Here is an 18619-nt window from a genome sequence, read left to right as displayed (position 1 = left end):
AATATGTTATCTGTTTAAAATATATGTTTATACTACATACATTAACAATGATCAATATGTTATGATTATTAGGCTACTGTGTAAGTAAGTAGCTATATGATTTCAAACTACTTTTTATAGACACCTAGAACCAAGTAAAATCTTATTATATATATATATATATATATATATATATATATATATATATATATATATATATATATATATATATATATATGATGTTATTTAAAATAATTCGTATCAGTTATTTCTTTATTGGCGTTTCATTTGAGAAGTTTTTTCACTGTGACTTAAAAATATATAATGTTGTTCACACTGTTTAAAATGCCTTAAAACTACATGGCAGCTATTTAACACATGTCCCATTTCCATTTCCACCGTGAGCTGAATGTACACATCAGTGTAAGCGCCTGCGGGTCACGTGATGTGACGAGCGGCTAACATGGCGACGCAGTGCTGAGATAGCAGCGTTCAACCGAACCAGTGACCCTCGGCCCGCTCCTGGCACCCTCACACCCCTGCCAAACCGCAGGGAACGGGCCAGCGATGACGGCCTGACGGACTACCTTAACACGTTGACCGAGAGATGAAAGAACAGGAAGAGTTGGAAACCCAACGACGGCATACGCAGACGGAAAGCCTGAGCACCAAGAGCATGTTTCTGTCTCGAGCGCTGGAGAAAATCCTCGCGGATAAGGAGCTGAAGCGGAGCCAACACGGACAGCTGCGCAAGGCCTGTCAAGTGGCGCTGGGTGAGCAGCTTTTATTTATCACCTGTCAGGCCTCAAACACACCAGTGAGGTGCTCCTCTGCCTCCTGGTTTCCTAAATTAACGTATATGTCTTGTTAGCAAGCTAACGTCATTCATTGCAGCACGGCTCTGTGTGTCAAGACTCCGTTGTTTAATTTTGCCATAAGTTGACATTGTCATGCTTTCCGTCGGCTTTATAATGTTATAGTATTATGAAAGAGATGTTGGCAGCTGAGTGAATGCCATGTGTAGGTGTCCAGCAGCTCTTGTTGTGGTTTTCCCGAGCTGTTAGCATGTGTTACCTGGAATCAACTGCTATCCGACAAGCTACAGATTTAACTTAGTTGCTGTTCAATCGACTTTGACAGATTCGTGATTTACTGCTCTATTGTTGATTAAAGATCACTCACTGATTTACATGATCTGTATTTTGAGTAACAAAAGAAAGGAACCGTTCACTCTAAAATTAAAATTGTTTCATTTACTCGCACTCAAAGAGTTAGTTTGATCGGTCACCATTTAGTTTTATTCCATCTTTCAGTGGCATTAAATGGTGAGGCGTTCTGTCTCTGGCGTTGGGCCTATTTTACTGCTGTTATTAAACTTTGATCCAGGAAAGGAAATTCTGTCATAGTTTTCTCACTTGTGTCATTCCAAACATATCATTTTGTTCTGTTGTACAAAAAGATGAAGAATGTTGCTAGCCAAATTGTTTTGGTCATCATTTACTTCCATTGTATGGACACAAAAAGCAAATAATGACCACTTCCAAGAACTATCCTTTTAATTTGATGATTTTCTAGTGACTTATGTGATTAGCATTAGCTGCTCACTCTGTGTTTCCATTTTTATTAAATAACATCCCGGAAAATCCATCCATCTTTTTATGTGTAAGCTGGATATGCAGGTTAGACTCATTTGACTCATCCCGCCTGCGCTGCATTACTCATTTACAATGTTAATGAGCACTTGTGGAGGATCTAGTTTCTTAGTGAGCTTTTCTAAACCTTTGTTCTGAAGTGTCAGTCTAAAAATAGTTCAGTCTGAACAAAAAAAACTCCTATTTTACTGTAAACTTCGGTTTTTTTGTCTTTTGGTATGTTTGAAGTTTGATCCTGAAAGTCTATCTACAGTGTTGTTCAGCCGTTTGGCTGTTAATGTAATGCAACTTCCTAGTGGGTTTGTTTGAATGCTCTCAAAAGCACGTCATTCAAACAGACACTCCCTCATTACACTGTCATGTGAGTGAATGAGGCTGATTAACATACAGACCTGTTTACACAGTCCACTGGGCACCCGGATACACGGCAATTCCTTAGTTTGCTGTGCTGCTTGGATACATGTAACATTTGGGTATTACAGCTTGCCAAATAAAAACATAGTTCATAAAATGCGCATCTTATGAAATGTGTTGTTGCTTAACATTAGTTTCCTGTACCTGTTTCCTGTACTAGATCTGTCCGATTCATGAATCAATCATTTAGACCTGTCTTTTGAACCTTATAGACGGTTTCATTAATAAAAAGACACAGCATAAAGGACCATTTATTCACAAAATTGGATTTAGGATGGGCTGGGATAGTGGATCAGCTATTTAACAATCAGCTTGGTGAATTAGTGATGTTGACAAGTGAGTTTAAGATGGTAGTGGTGGTGTAATTAAAGGATTCTTTATAGGGCTTATTCAAGACAGTCAGTGTCAGAATTAAAATTGCCTGCTGTGAACAGATGAAATGGGAGAGATTAAAGTATATAATTCATCTGCAGTCCTTGGTGTCGGTCAGAATGCAGAAACTGTTTTAGGAATCATTGGCTTTTATACTCACAGGTGCATATTTAGTATTTCTAACTCTCATGCAGTGCAAGTCAGATGGACACTTAGGATACTTTTATGGTCCTTTTTGAAGCTTGAAAGGTCAAGTTCCTGTTAATTGGGATTGCATCAAATTTGACAATTATACATTTTGTGTTTCACATTAAAAATGCCTTACAAATAAGGTTTCATTAGATTGAGTAGGTGACTGAATGTTTATTTTTGGGTGAATTATTGCTTTAATTTGTTTACTTTTAGCACTTAAGTTATAAAGGTGCATACCAATCTATAGACACTAGTGCTGTCAAATGATTAATCACAATTAATCGCATCCAGAATACGTTTTGTTTCTAAAATATATGAGTGGGTACTGTGTGCATGTATTATGTGTATATATAAATACAAACAAAATGCATGTATATATTTCAAGAAAAAATGATTATGTTTATATATATGTAAATATTTTAAAAATAAATATAGTATGTGTGTGTATTTATATATACATAATACATGCAGTAGACATACATATATCATGTAAACAAAAACTTTTATTTTGGATGTGATTAATCATGATAAATAGTTTGACAGCACTAGTAGACACACTTTTCCTACAAATAGTCTCATTACTACATTTAATGGAAATTGTAGATAAGCACAACCAGAACTGGAGCATTGCTGTATCTTGCTGAGTAGTCAGTGTTTTTTTTTAGGGATAGTGTGTGCATTTTTCTGCTTTGGCAGTATTATGGTACATATTCCTGCTTCTGCTCTGTAGATGTAATTTCCTCCCCATCACCACGTTCACTTTGATGTCCAACTGAATGCATAATCTGAATACCTTAAAAACCTAGAGTCCAGACAGCCTCATATTCTAGTACCCTAATGTAAATGTAAAGCCGCGTTTCCACCGCTGGAACTTTACCCAGGAACTAGGGACTTTGGGCTGGTACTGGTAATCGCAGGAACCAGGATCTAAATAAAGTTCCGGGTAAAAAATGCCCCTCAGAAAGTCCCTGCTGGCGAGGTTGTACTTTTTCAAAGTTCCGGAACGTTTGGGGGCGGGACTTGGGCGCTAAACATGCTGATTGGTTGAGTTCACTCAGCATTGTGATTTCGACCACCATTTATTCGGATCATTTTCAAAATATTACTGTTATTGTGTCATGAAATGTAATTTTAAAAGTATTTCAGGCGAGAATATAGTTGTTTAAAACTCAAATCTGTGGTTTATTTATAAAGACAAAAAAAGTTCCTGGTACAATTGTTCCGGGTAAATTCAGTGGAAACGCAGCATAAATACCAAGACACTGTTGTAATAGTTTTCTGAATTAGCACTCACTCTACTTTGAGAGAGATGTGACAAATAGACATGAGTTCATATCTTAATTTCTCTCTCTCTCTCTCTCTCTCTTTTTTTTTTTTTAGATGAAATCAAGCATGAACTGGAAAAGCAGAAGTAAGTTTACATCTCATTTACCAAAATTCACCATCCATGCAAATGTCTCCTGTGATCTACGTCGAATTAACATTAAAAGGGACATCGGATGCCCATTTTCCACAAGTTGGTATGATTCTTTAGGATCTTCATGCAATGTCAACAAAGTTCTTTGGTTTAAATTCCACAATGGTCACGTAAAAAAACTCTTTTTACCTTGTCAAAAACAGCTCCTGACCCGTTTTTGACATCCAAATACAAAATACCTACATTGCTTACAAGACATTGTCGCTTAAGCACGGAGAAAATGCTGTACAATTTGGTGAAAATATGCTAATATGGTGCAGTCTTTAAGCGGCCGTGGGTGGGGCCTGAGCAATATGAATTTAGACTGTTTAGGTTTTTGGGAACTAAAAAGTGGATTTTTATCATTGTAGGGGGTTGTGTCCACACACTGCTAAGACACATTTAAATGCAAACTTAGTGAATTTTGCATCCAATGTCCTTTTTAAAATTATTCTTATTGTGTTTTTATGAAAAGGCTCTCTGGAGCTTAATCCTCTTCATTCTGAACCATCATGGTTATGTAATAATTTCAGATATTCTCATTCATTTCCATAAAAACCCATAATGCTTAAGGGCTACTGACATGAAGAGGTTCTGAATGTTTGTTGCTGTGTAATATTGAGTGAATTAAGTATATTTCAATGCTGCATGCTTATACCTGCTTACTGACATGTGCTGTGAAATTGGTGTGTGCCAGGGATGGCACTGTTGTTCCTCCCAGAGCCAATTACATTGAGGCTGACAAGTACGTCCTGCCTTTCGAGCTGGCATGTCAGTCCAAGTCTCCACGTATTGTCAGCACGTCTCTCGACTGCTTACAGGTACGCAGAGTTTTTATTCACCTCACTCCACTACAGTGCTTCATCATACTCAACATTAATGCATTGAAAACGTCTCAGGGTTCGCAAAATATCAAAATCCCTGGTAGCCTTTGGGCAGGCCTTCTTCAGGTTTTGATAGCCCAAAATTAAACTAGCCCGAATAAAAAAAGACATCGGCTAAACTTTACTGTGGACAAATCAGCATGATCAGCAAAAACTAGTAGCACATCAGGATGTAAAAAATTCAACAAATTTACGATGCGATAAAATTCACAATACAGATTACACCATACCATATTCTTAAATTTTATGTATATATTTATTTTTTTTTCAAAATAAGATTTGACAAATTATAAATGAAGAGGTATCCTTTTATTATTTCTCAGACAAAATGTTGCATATTACTTTAAAAAAAAAAAAAACTAGCTCAATTTTAAAACAAATCCCAAATCAAACAATTATACAACTAAAAAAAATCTAGGGCTGTGCAAAAAATCGATTGCGTTTTTCATGCGCATCTCATCAGTAAAGACGCTCCTGTGATTAGAAGTATTTCTCCAGAACGTGCGTTCGGATCAGGGTTGCCAGGTTTTCCACAACAAATCCTGCCCAGTTGCTTCTCAAAACTAGTCCAAAACTAGCCCAATCGCATTTCCAGGAGGTTCCCCGATAAAAATTGCTTCCCGGTGTTAAAATATACGTTTTTGGCAGGGTTGCCTTGGTAAAATTCGCATTTTAGGGACTAAATATCACGTTATTGTCATTGAGGTCGCTTCAACCCGTGTACATGAAAAACAATCGCAGACTTGGCAACACTGGTTCAGGTGGAGCGGCAGTTACTACACAGAGCCGTAGTCTACTGACAACTAACACAAAATCGTTTTCAAAATCGACAAAGAATCGCCTGCAATTTTAAAGTCGATTTTGTGTAGATTGTCAGTGAATTACGGCTCTGTATAGTAAATGCCAACCAGTATTGCCAAGTCTGTGGTTGATTTTCATGTCCGCCGGTCGAAGCGACAATACCAATAACGTGATATTCACCCAATACAAGCAACTGAACAACCCGAAACACAATAGCCCCAGGATGTGGTGCTAGCGATTTTGCGAGCCTTGCACCTGTTTTCCAGTTTAGTTTTTAATGCTTGTAAAAAGGAGCTTTTTTTATATTTGTGACTCAAATGTATTTGTTTGTAGTCTGCACAGGAAAACTAATAGGAAAATCCCTAAGACCATGAAGCTTATACAAACCTGACAGTTATTAATATTGAAGGAATTTAAATATACTATATGAATCAGTGTGTGTTACACTGTAATATCTCCATTTTTTTTGATGTCTCACGCTGCTCTCAGTCATTGCAAACGTCCCATTATAACTACAGCTAATGATGTAGATATTTCAGACCTTGACTACACTATATGAACAACTAGATCTGTTTCTGTTTGTTCAGACAGTGATCATATATGCTGGATTTCATTACTGGAAAAATTAGGTTTTTATATTTTCATTCTTTTAATCCTTCCACTCATACATTTTCTCTTTATCGCTCTTTTATTCATCACAGAAACTTATTGCGTATGGGCACATCACAGGGAACGCCCCTGACAGCGGAGCTCCAGGAAAACGGCTGATTGACCGGCTGGTGGAGACCATCTGTAACTGCTTCCAAGGACCCCAGACTGATGAGGGGGTACAGCTACAGATCATTAAGGTATAACAACTGTCCATCATAACAGACAGGCACATCTTGAGATCTACAAAAATAATATTAAGCAAGATAATGGTTTTGAACATTAATAATAATGTTTCTTGAGCAATTCATGTTTAGAGGTTGCCCGATATGGGTTTTTCACTGCCCGATGATTATATTTAGAAATCAGGGCAGCCGATGGCACATATATGATGCCAATTTTTTTGAATTTTTAATGGGGGCTATATTCTTTTTTTTTTTTTTCATCTCATATAAGTGAGTTTGAGTAAATTATTATTGCAAGGTACAAGATAATAAAAGTAGTAGTAGCCCAAATCATAGTAATAATACATGGCTCAAAACTTAAAAACTTCTCAAAACAGTTCTGAAGGATGCTTTTTGTTAATGTCTGCTGACAAACACCTGTTTCCCACAGACTGCAAAGTCATTCTCTGCTAGCAGGAGTTGCTGCTGGAGCGGGAGATATAGTGGTTTCTCTGGTAACGGCTGAAATCAAATAAGTGCTGCTCACAAAAGCTACTTTATCAGGCATTACAGGAAAGAAGCTTTTCTGAAGTTTTGTCCAAATTGAACATGTTTCTACTTTCACATGCAAATTACTTGTTGCACTTATGAATATGATAACTTTCCGGCATCAATTCTAGTATGGTAAAATGTAATTCTGCTTTCAAAACGATCTGTTTTGCCCTGCCATCATTAGCTGAATCTGTTGTGTGAACAAGCCGTGGCTGCAGATTGTGAGCTGCTCGGTCTCTCACAGCCTCATCAGAGGGAGAAGGGATTCTCTGACAATTCGCAACAACACTTAGCTGCTCGCAGATGCGCCTGCTTATAAATTGGCCTAATTTATAGCACCATTGGCCGATGCCGATTAATTAGAAAATGCCAAAAATCGGCTGGCCGATTAATCGGTCAACCTTTATTCAGATTTGCCATTACAAGAATAAATTGCATGTAGAATATACTAACTCATATAACTCATATTCATATCATATAACTCAAAAACTGTTAATCAAATTATAATAATATTTCAGAATATTACTGTTTTTACTGTGTTTCTGATTAAATAAATGCAGTCTTAGTGAGCATCAGAGACTTCTTTAAAAAAAAACCAATTTATTTAATATAGACATTAAATTAATAATTATTTTAAACAATGTTCAATGTTGTAATTAATCTTAATATTTTGGGAAGATGAAGCATAGTATTAATCCATAGTTTCATCATTCATAACGCATATCAATTTGACTTGCAGTAAGTTCACCTGGTCACTGCAGTGAAGCTCATGCCAAAGTAATCAAAGCCTCTTCTGTATTCAGCACCTTCGTCAACAAACTTGAGTCATACAAGAAATTATGGGTGAAATTTAGTTTCAGGCAGGCAGCTACACAATCATATAAATTTAGAAAACCATGATTACCTTAAAACAATTGCAACATAAGCTGAGCATTAAAGTACAAAGTCTTTCCTTTTGATCCAAGCCTAACTTTTATCATTTTAGATAAGCATGCAGTGTGAAAGATTTTCTAATATTGTCTTCTCTATAAACGGAGAGCAAGCAGTAGAGAGTAGTAGTTTGAACAAAGAGGTTGGGCAGTTTTACCACCAAGATGTGTACACAAGATCACATGATTATCTGAGAGGGCTGCACATTAAAGATCTCATTTCCATCAATGTCATCATTTACCTGCATAATGCTTCAAGCCATTAACTCATCAGCGCATAAACTGCCATAATCTGTGATTTCATAATGCATTGTGTTACTCTTTAGGCACTACTGACTGCTGTGACGTCACCACACATCGAGATCCACGAGGGAACGATTCTCCTCACTGTCCGCACCTGCTACAACATCTACCTGGCCAGCCGCAACCTGATCAACCAGACCACGGCCAAGGCCACTCTCACACAGATGCTCAATGTCATCTTCACCCGCATGGAGAACCAGGCGGTTAGTAACAACTCCGTTTAGATGTGAGGTGTCACCCTAGTGGAACTACGGGCGTCATTATAGTTTGGGATAATTAGACTAAAACTAAGAAACTAGGTTTAAATTTCTAATGACTCTCTTGTAGGCTCTGGAAGCTCAGGAAGCAGAGAAGGAAAGACAACGTCTGCAGCTGCGCAATCCTTCTCCAGTATCCAGTAACCCTTCACCTGTGGCCCAAAACCCTTCCCCAACTCTTGGTCGGTCCTGCTCAGAACAGAATGGACCCCCGTCCCCCTCTCTCAGCCCACCTGGGGCCCCCTCCACGCCTTCCACCCCCCAAGACTCATCCCCCATTAATGGACAGCCAGAAGAGTCAAAGTCAGAGGAGGAGTTTGCCATGGATAAACAGAGCACAAAGGAAATTGCACACCCAGGTACGGTGAATCACTGGTGTCCGAATATATGAGAAATGACTCCAAATCATAAGGTTCTGGCAATTTCCTGTTATCTTTCAGAAAGCAGTTTTGATGCACTTTATTTTATTTATTTTGACTGTTTTTAAAGATGAAGAGATTCAGGAGTCCGACCAGACGACTTCATCAGTGGCAGGAGGTGTTCAGGGAGAGGAGGCCCATCCCCAGCCTGAGACTGAAGCAGGCACTGAGCTTCAGGAAGAGACTGAGCCAGACAGTGGACTGGGAGATAGCTCTGTGGAAGGAGGTGCGTCATACTGGAAATGGTTGACTGTAGCTTTATGTGAACCTGTGACATAGTAGTCACTCCTGCGTCTGTTTTACCACAGGCTTAGATCAACATTCTGACTCAGAAACCAAAGTGCCGCCCCCTGTTGTTCGAGTCGACACACAGAAGATGAATGGAATGGTGGACGATCGCTGCTCGGAGTCCTCCACAGACATTCTGGTGTGTTTCCTACTTTACAGTTTTCTGATGGAGGGCAAGTGAATAGCAATTTCATTTGTTTTTTAATTGTTTAAGAAGACATACATGACCATTCAAAAATGGGGTCAGTAATTTTTCTTTAAAGCGATACTCTATAATAATTAGTCAGCTAATTAAAGTAATTCAGTTGAGTAAAAGTGACAGTAAAGACATTAAATGCTGTTCTTTTGAACACTTTATTGATTAAAAAAAATCTGAAAAAAGAAGCACAGTTTTCAGGAAATTAAGCAGTTTTACATTGTTATTAAAAATATTTTTAGCAACAAATCTGAATATTAGAATACTTCAAAAACATAAAAGAAAATCTAACAGAGATTTTATAAACAGAAGTGTATAAAGACATTGTCTATAAAGACATAATTAAAATATAGCTTATATATACATATATAAATTCTACTATACCTTTTTACTTGTGGTCTGACTGGTACTTTGTTTCTTTTCTGAACAGGATGCAGAAAGCATTCAGGGCAGTCAGACAGCTGCTCGTTTTTCGCACATCCTACAGAAAGACGCCTTCCTCGTATTCCGCTCCCTCTGCAAGCTTTCCATGAAGCCCCTGGCCGATGGACCACCTGACCCAAAGTAAGAACCTGGAGAGGAGATTTATTTGCAGTAGATGAAATATTATTCTTTTATGTGAAAGACCAATAAAAGATGAATCGTGTCAGTAGTGTGATCATATAAACTTGAGATTTTGCTGGAGGAGATCTGAGGGCTCTACTTCCACAATGGACACTCCCTGTAGAACGATTTGGAATTAATTTATTATTATATGCAAATGTGTTCAGTTTCATGGTGCTGTCCTTTTTCACTTTCAGGTCCCATGAGTTGCGCTCTAAGGTGGTTTCCCTGCAGCTGTTGCTGTCAGTGCTGCAGGGAGCTGGACCTGTTTTCCGAACCCATGAGATGTTTGTGAACGCCATCAAACAGTACCTGTGTGTGGCGCTCTCCAAAAACGGGGTCTCCTCTGTGCCTGAAGTGTTTGAACTGTCTCTTGCCATCTTCCTTACCCTGCTCTCCCACTTCAAAGTGCACCTTAAGATGCAGATTGAGGTAAAAAAAAAAAAAAATATATATATATATATATCTGATAGATATATATATCTATCAGATGTGCAGTCAGATACACTGTCATGGGCTATGTTCCATTCAGCTTAAACACTCCCAAGAAACTCCAGGACACAGTTGATTCATTTCCATGAAGTTTACTGGGAATTTTGTGAAACTGCAATACAGTACAATGAGATGTCTATATTATTAATCAAACTCAAATACACAATAACAGTGTAAGTAGCACCACTTAACTAACATAGCAGTGTAGCCTATATGATAAACACAATCAAGCTAGTAGAAACAACCAGCAGCAATAAACAAACTAATTTAACCGTCTCAATAATCTTACTAACTTAAAAGTAAGCAGTAACCAAATATTACACGATGAGAAATACTTACAGACGTGGCCTTAGCAAAAAGGAAAAAGGAAAAGCGATCGACTCAGAACGACTGATAGAGCTCACACATTCCTGTAGCTGCAGTCCAAAATACGGCGGGCAATGCCAATCATGCGTTCCCAGGCGCCACCCATATGGGACGCGTGGGGCGGGTTGAATACCCAGGTGCAGCTCTGTGTGTCCAGGTACTCTTCCACACTGTTGAAGCCTGGATTAGTCTTGTCCATCTCCAGCTCACGAGAGGCGCCGACGAAGTTAGTTCCGCAGTCAGAGCGAATCTGCTTTGCAGGGCCCCTGACTGCAAAGAACCTCCTCAAGGCATTGATAAAGCTGCTGGTACTCATTGCTTCAATTACCTCGATGTGAACTGCCCTTGAGCACATGCATGAGAACATCACAGCCCATCGTTTAGAGTTGGAGACTCCTCCTCTTGTGCGGCGTGAGACAATGTCCCATGGTCCAAAGACGTCGACACCTACGTAGGTGAAAGGAGGTGCCACTTGTAACCGTTCTGCCGGCAGAGCTGCCATCTGCTGATGTTCAGTCTTCCCCCTCAGCCTTCTACAAGTGACACATCTGTGAAGCAGACTGCTGATGCAGCGTTTAGCTCCTACCAGCCAGAACCCTGCCGCTCGAATGGCACCTTCGGTCAGATGTCTTCCTTGGTGTTTCACTGCTTCATGATAGTGAGACACAAGCAGGGTTGCGAGATGATGTCGGCCAGGAATGATGATGGGATGAGCCTCGTCCGTGCTCAGATCTGACTTTCCAATCCGACCTCCCATTCTAAGAAGTTGATCGTGGTCCATGATGGGGTGCAATTTCCACAGGCTGCTGGAAGATGGGATGTTGGATCCTGAGTTGATACACTTAAGTTCCTCTGCATAGCACTCATTTTGGACACTCTTCACAATGCACACTTTGGCCCTTAGCAACTCTTCCTCTGTAGAGCGACAGATGTGCCAGCCCTGACATTCATTCTGGGGGGAGTGGGCAAAGGAACGAGCCACGTGGATGAGGTGCGCTATGGCCGTGAGGAGAGTGCTGAACTTGGAGAAGCGTTCAAAGCGTTGTGGGTGCACCACATCTCTGGTAACATGTGTGAGACTTGTCACCACCTGAGGACGCACTTCAGAGTCAGTGTCAGGGTCAATAAGGTTATAAGTCTCTGGAAGCTCAGGTGAATACGAAGATGCATCATGGAGAAAGGCTGGTCCTTTGAGCCAAGTTGTGCTGCTAAGCAAAGCTGGTGTCACAGTTCTTGACCCAATGTCAGCTGGGTTGAGGTGCGTTGGGACGTACTTCCACTGACCAGAACAAGGTGATTGATGGATTCGTTGGATCCTGTTGTGTACATAGACATAAAATCTCCTTGTTTGGTTCTGGATGTACCCTAATACAACCTTGCTATCTGTGTAGTAGGTGATGTTGTCGAATGTTGTGTCCATCTCTGTGACTACCATCTCGGCGATCTCAATGGCGAGTACAGCCGCACAGAGCTCAAGTCTAGGGATAGTTAAACCAGGTTGGGGGGCCAACTTTGCCTTCCCGAAGACGAAGCCAATCTCAGTCTGTTCTTGGTGGCTTGTCACCTTTATGTAGGCAACGGCTGCTATAGCCTTGACTGATGCGTCTGCAAAGACACAGAGCTCTCTTCTTAGCGCACCTGCGGTGGAGAAGGACGTATAGGGGCGTGGTATCTGGAGCCCCTCTAGGTCTTGGAGTGACTGTTTCCATCTAGTCCACTCAATCTCCATGTCTTTGGGAAGAGGTGAGTCCCAGTCCTCTGATTGCGTGGTGAGTTCCCTGAGTATCAGTCTTCCATGAACCGTGATGGGTGCAAGGAACCCTAGAGGATCGTAGAGGCTGTTCACGGTTGAGAGTACCCCTCTGCGAGTGAATGGCTTCTGATCATCTTTGATTTGAAACATGAAGGTGTCTGTGCGCATGTTCCAGAACAATCCAAGGCTACGTTGAATGGGCAGATCATCAACAAAGAGATCTAGATTGTTGACGTCCTTGGTGCGATCTTCGGTTGGAAATGCTTCGATGACTGCCAGTCGATTTGAAGCAATTTTGTGCAGCCTGAGGTTAGAAGCTGCAAGCATCTTCTGTGCTCGCCCGAGGACGCTGATGGCCTCTTCCTCTGTGCCGAAGGACTTTAAAGCGTCGTCAACGTAGAACTCGCGGTCGATGAATCTTCTTGCATCACTGCCATAGTCGGCTTCTGCTTCCTTAGCTGCCCGTCGCAGACCATACACTGCAACGGCAGGCGAGGGACTGTTCCCAAAGAGGTGAACTCGCATTCTATAGTCCACTATTTCGGAGGTAGGGTCGTTGTTTCTATACCACAGGAAGCGGAGAAAATCGCGGTGGTCCTCCTTAACGACAAAGCAGTGGAACATGTGCTCAATGTCGGCGGTGATCGCCACCTGTTCCTTCCTGAACCTCATAAGAACACCTAGAAGGCTATTATTAAGGTCGGGCCCAGTGAGCAAAACATCGTTGAGTGACACTCCTTCACATGACGCGCTGCTGTCGAAAACCACACGGATTTTATCTGGCTTCCTAGGATGGTACACACCGAACAGGGGCAGGTACCAGCACTCTTGTCCAGGCTGCACTGGCGGGGCAACTTCTGCATGTGCCTTCTTAAGCATCCTCTCCATAAATTCTAGGAAATCGGCTTTCATCTGTGGTCGTTTTTCCAATGAGCGCCGGAGTGAGACAAGACGGTCGAAAGCCTGTTTCCTGTTGTTAGGCAGCCGCTGTCTTGGCGACCGGAAGGGTAAAGGTGCAACCCAACTTTTGGAGCTGTCCTGATAGCACTCAGCTTCCATTATCTTCAGAAACTCTAGATCCTCCATGGATGGAGCGAGTCTGTGGTCGTCGGGAGTACGAGCGAAGACAGTCTGCCCCAGGCAGTCTCCACTGAGCATCATTAAGCCACAGGTGGAGGTAGGTGCAGGATGATGCTGAGTTTTAGGCACTTGACCAAATACCTCTTTCACTCTGATCTGGTTGTTGCATGGCTGAAGATAACTCGTACGACCGTTCTCTAAGATGGCTGTTTTGTAACTCCTCACTTCAAGTGGTCTGTGGGCACCTCCAAGACACACATCGCCGACGACAACCCATCCTAGGTCAAGCCTTTGAGCAAACGGTGCATCTCCTGGGCCACTTATCTGTTCTCGGACCTTGTGTGCCTGTAAGATGTCTCTACCCAGTAAGAGGAGTATTTTGGCGTCTGGATCCAGAGGCGGAATCTTGTCGGCGATGCGCTTCAGGTGGGCATGATGGTGGGCTGCTTCCGGCGTAGGAATCTCGGAGCGAACGTTAGGGATTTGGTTGCACTCGATGAGTGTAGGCAGAGGAATGCTCAATTTCTTGTCCACCGGCTCCACAGTGTATCCGCTGGCTCTCCTCCCCGCTGTCTCTGAACGCCCCACACAGGTCTTGAGAGTATATGAGTAGGAGCTTCCGGAGATCTTAAAAACCTCGAAGAACTCCGACCGCGCCAGGGAGCGATTGCTCTGCTTGTCCAGTATGGCGTACATTCTCTTGGACTCCTCCCTGCATCCATTTGGGAACACGCTGACGAGACAGATCTTGGCACATGCTCTGGCACTCAATCCTTCACCACATACTTGAGTGCACGTCGACTTGACCTCCTGGATGTCTGCTCTGTCCTCCTCGCCGCCGTCCTCTGAAGTGGAAGGGGACGACTTAGATTTCCAGGTAGGTGGGCAGGGGTGGAGCGCTGTCACATGAGCAGTGCTCTCACACTCTGTACATTTTAACTCAGCAGTGCAGTTCTTTGCAAGATGCTCTGTGGAGGAGCAACAGCGAAAGCAGATGTAATGCTCTTTCAAAAGCTGTTTGCGATCGTTTATGCTCTTCTCACGGAAGCCTCTGCATTTCCTCAGAGGGTGGGGCTTTTTATGCAAAGGGCAGTATTTATTTGGATCAATTCGTTCCATACTTTCTCTGCACTCGGCCTTAGCAGTTCCTGAGACCTGCGTCTTGTGAACATAAACCGATGTCTTTATGGGCCTCTCCCATTTACTCTTTCTCTCTGCTGGAGCTTGCGTGAAGAGGTTAAAGCTTGGATCGGTGCGAGCCCTTGCCTCCATGGCGATGAAGTTTACAAACACGGAGAAGGGTGGGAAGCTAACGAAATGTTCCTGTTTGTATCTGGTACCAAAGTAAAGCCACCTTTCTTGCATGTTGTATGGGAGTTTCTCAATGATAGGCTTAATTCCTCTGGAGGTATCCAAGTATGACAAGCCTGCAAGGTAGCCATCTTCCTTGGCAGCTTGTAGCTCTGACAACAGGTCGGCTAGATCCCTGAGTCTCTGTGGATCCTTTGTTGTGACTTTTGGAAAGTTTTCTAGTTTGTTGAACAGAGCCTGCTCGACGGCCTCTGGCGAGCCATATATTTCGTCGAGGCGCCCCCATGCCATGTTCAGTCCGATCGCTGGATCCTTAATGTTGACTGTTTTTATCCTTCTTACTTGTTCTGCTGACTCTTTTCCCAGATACTTGGTGAGGAGGTCGAGTTCTCCTGCAGCAGACAAGTCTAGATCGGCGATAGCGTTCAGGAACGATGTTTTCCAGGCCCAATAGTTCATTGGCTGGTCATCATATGTGGTGATGCCTGAAGTCACCAGGCGGCTGCGAGCAAGGTATTTGATGAGGTCTCCAGTGGACGTAGAATGGCCATAGCTACCTCCATAAGGCGTCCTGTGAGCAGGCAGGTGTGCAGGAGATGAGGAATCTTTCTTGATGTTCTGTTGCGGAAGATTCCCACCAAGCTGAGGAGCTGGAGAGGAGTTGAGAGGCTGCTTGAAGCTTTGTTGTGGCAGTGCCCCACTGGTCTGAGGAACTTGGTGTGGCATAATGTCAGCGGAAGCAGCAGCTTGGGTTTGACTTGCATTGAGTGGGTGGTGTGTTGAAGGGATAACATTGATTGGTTGGTGTGGAGGATGAAGCGTTGGCGAAGCATAGTCACTCCCTCTTCTGACGGATAGACCCCTGCTGCATAGGCTGGCTTGTGTCGACACATAGGCGGCGACGAGCTGGTCTTTGACCGATTGGGGGACTGGGCTGTTAGCCTTACTGCATACTTCAAAGCCCATATCTTGTAAACCAGCCACGAGAGCATTTGCCTCTGCAATGGCAGCATCCTTTTCTTTTTCGTCATTTAATGCATCAAGATTAGCTTGAACTCGTGCCTGCTCCACTTTAAGTTCAATTTCCTTTAGCGCATGTACCGCTCTAGCTTGCGCTGCTTCGGCCTTTGCCATTGCGACGGCCATGCTCATCTTCGAGCTGGACGATGTACCAGATGAGCGACTGCTTCTTGAGCGCACAGTCTCAGTCTGGTTATCTCCATTTCCTTTTTTATTGTTGTTACGTTGTGACATTGTGACTCACCGCGTTTTCAATATCAGGAGAAGGAAGCTAGTTTGTAGCTGACAGGGAGCTGTAGCGTTAGCCGCTTATCTCTTGGTATTGAGTTGCTCTGTAGGATGGCAATCCTTGTGTCCCTCATTAGCTGTGATGCCGTCTTTTCACTGTCATGGGCTATGTTCCATTCAGCTTAAACACTCCCAAGAAACTCCAGGACACAGTTGATTCATTTCCATGAAGTTTACTGGGAATTTTGTGAAACTGCAATACAGTACAATGAGATGTCTATATTATTAATCAAACTCAAATACACAATAACAGTGTAAGTAGCACCACTTAACTAACATAGCAGTGTAGCCTATATGATAAACACAATCAAGCTAGTAGAAACAACCAGCAGCAATAAACAAACTAATTTAACCGTCTCAATAATCTTACTAACTTAAAAGTAAGCAGTAACCAAATATTACACGATGAGAAATACTTACAGACGTGGCCTTAGCAAAAGGAAAAAGGAAAAGCGATCGACTCAGAACGACTGATAGAGCTCACACATTCCTGTAGCTGATTACCGCATGGCAATTTTACTTCCTATTTCCCCACATGCACTAGTACTAAGTTACTATGGTTACAAGATAAACAAACCACACTGAACTGCTGAAACAAACACATTTTCAAGCGGCACGACATACAGTCAGGCTGTTTGCATGCACTAGACTAAATTTTTATCATGATCTTCAAAGATGTATTGAATTAGTTTTAACAGATGAATAAAAATTGTTCCTACATGATTTTTAAACTAAAATATTATTTCTTAATTTCCATTTCTTCTTTTTTGTCTCTTTTCTTTCAGGTGTTCTTCAGGGAGATCTTTCTAACAATCCTGGAGACGTCATCCAGCTCCTTCGAGCACAAGTGGATGGTCATTCAGACTCTTACTCGAATATGTGCAGGTTGGTGCACCTCAGTGTACACTTGCACACACACACACACACACACACACACACACACAAACTTCTCACACATTATTGTCTCAAATATCAAACCAAATGGTGACCTAGTCTGCTGCTCTTCTCACAGATGCACAATGTGTGGTAGACATTTATGTGAACTATGACTGTGATCTCAACGCTGCCAATATTTTTGAGCGGCTGGTAAATGACCTGTCTAAAATCGCCCAGGGAAGGAGTGGACAGGAGCTCGGCATGACTCCTTTACAGGTAGCAGTCATCATCTTTAAACTACATCATTAGCTTACTTTACATGGCATGGTACTATTTAAATTGTACATAATACAGCATATGCTATAAAATTTAGCATTTAGCATTTTCTTTCATCTGAAACAACTTAAATTAGGTTAGTATCAACACAAGTAATTAATCATGAAAAACAACATTAACAGTGGCATGTTATTTGATATCACAGTATGTCATATAATGTAGATTTAAAGCAGATGCGTTAATCTGAAATTTAAATTAAAATGTGGTAAAAATGTATATAAAAAGATGATGTGGTTAATCATAAGTGGATTTGCCAACAATTTTAGCAATGCCACAATACTACATTTTAAAAAGAATTCTAGAACAGTACAAACTTCTCCAGTAAAAACAAGTGGATGATTCACTGCAGTGAGTATCTTCCCCAGCCTCACTGTTAGTGTGTAATAATTAATTCCGAGTTGATCTGTTAATGATTTATTTGCAGGAGCTGAGTTTGAGAAAGAAAGGGCTGGAGTGTCTGGTGTCCATTTTGAAGTGCATGGTGGAATGGAGCAGAGACATGTATGTCAACCCCAACCTGCAGGCCAACCTTGGTAAGACAACACCGAGATCTGTTTTAATCATCTGTATGGTCAGAATTTTCTAAGTCTAGACTGTGTTGCTCTGCAGGTCAGGAGCGTCCAGCAGAGGGCGACAGTGCGGATGGGAAGCTTCATGAAAATGTTTCATCTCGCAGAGATAGTCTGAGCTCCCTGGACTCCACTGTGTCATCCGGAGTTCAGCCGTCTCAGCCGGATCACCCCGAGCAGTACGAGGTCATCAAGCAGCAGAAAGAGATCATCGAGCATGGCATTGAGCTGTAAGCTGTCTTTTTTGAAGTGTCTTTATTTCTTCTGTATTTTTCTTTGATCATTTCTGTGTTTCTTAAAGGTTTAACAAGAAACCAAAAAGGGGGTTGCAGTACCTGCAGGAGCAAGGCATGCTGGGCACCACACCAGAGGACATCGCACAGTTCCTGCAACAGGACGAGCGACTGGACACGGTAAGT

General features: G+C 42.0%; 1 protein-coding gene across 2 annotated transcripts in view; it reads left to right on the top strand.

The window, feature by feature from the left end:
- Positions 1 to 402: 402 nt before the first annotated feature.
- arfgef2 (ADP-ribosylation factor guanine nucleotide-exchange factor 2 (brefeldin A-inhibited)) overlaps positions 403 to 18619 on the top strand; it is a 38192-nt gene continuing 19975 nt past the window's right edge. Inside the window, exons 1-15 of one of the 2 annotated variants that reach the window (XM_059527620.1) lie at positions 403 to 752; positions 3990 to 4020; positions 4763 to 4886; positions 6452 to 6598; positions 8370 to 8549; positions 8674 to 8962; positions 9093 to 9248; positions 9331 to 9449; positions 9937 to 10070; positions 10307 to 10541; positions 17205 to 17304; positions 17432 to 17571; positions 18056 to 18164; positions 18241 to 18430; positions 18502 to 18613. In XM_059527620.1, the coding sequence (XP_059383603.1) occupies positions 587 to 752; positions 3990 to 4020; positions 4763 to 4886; positions 6452 to 6598; positions 8370 to 8549; positions 8674 to 8962; positions 9093 to 9248; positions 9331 to 9449; positions 9937 to 10070; positions 10307 to 10541; positions 17205 to 17304; positions 17432 to 17571; positions 18056 to 18164; positions 18241 to 18430; positions 18502 to 18613 (2232 nt within the window). In that variant the 5' untranslated portion in view covers positions 403 to 586. Of the gene's footprint in view, positions 753 to 3989; positions 4021 to 4762; positions 4887 to 6451; positions 6599 to 8369; positions 8550 to 8673; positions 8963 to 9092; positions 9249 to 9330; positions 9454 to 9936; positions 10071 to 10306; positions 10542 to 17204; positions 17305 to 17431; positions 17572 to 18055; positions 18165 to 18240; positions 18431 to 18501; positions 18614 to 18619 lie in introns of those variants that run through there. The other variant, XM_059527621.1, reaches the window with a different exon arrangement.

This window comes from Carassius carassius, chromosome 37 (genome assembly GCF_963082965.1).
Source record: "Carassius carassius chromosome 37, fCarCar2.1, whole genome shotgun sequence".
NCBI lineage: Eukaryota > Metazoa > Chordata > Actinopteri > Cypriniformes > Cyprinidae > Carassius > Carassius carassius.
This window is presented reverse-complemented; position numbering and strand designations above follow the sequence as displayed.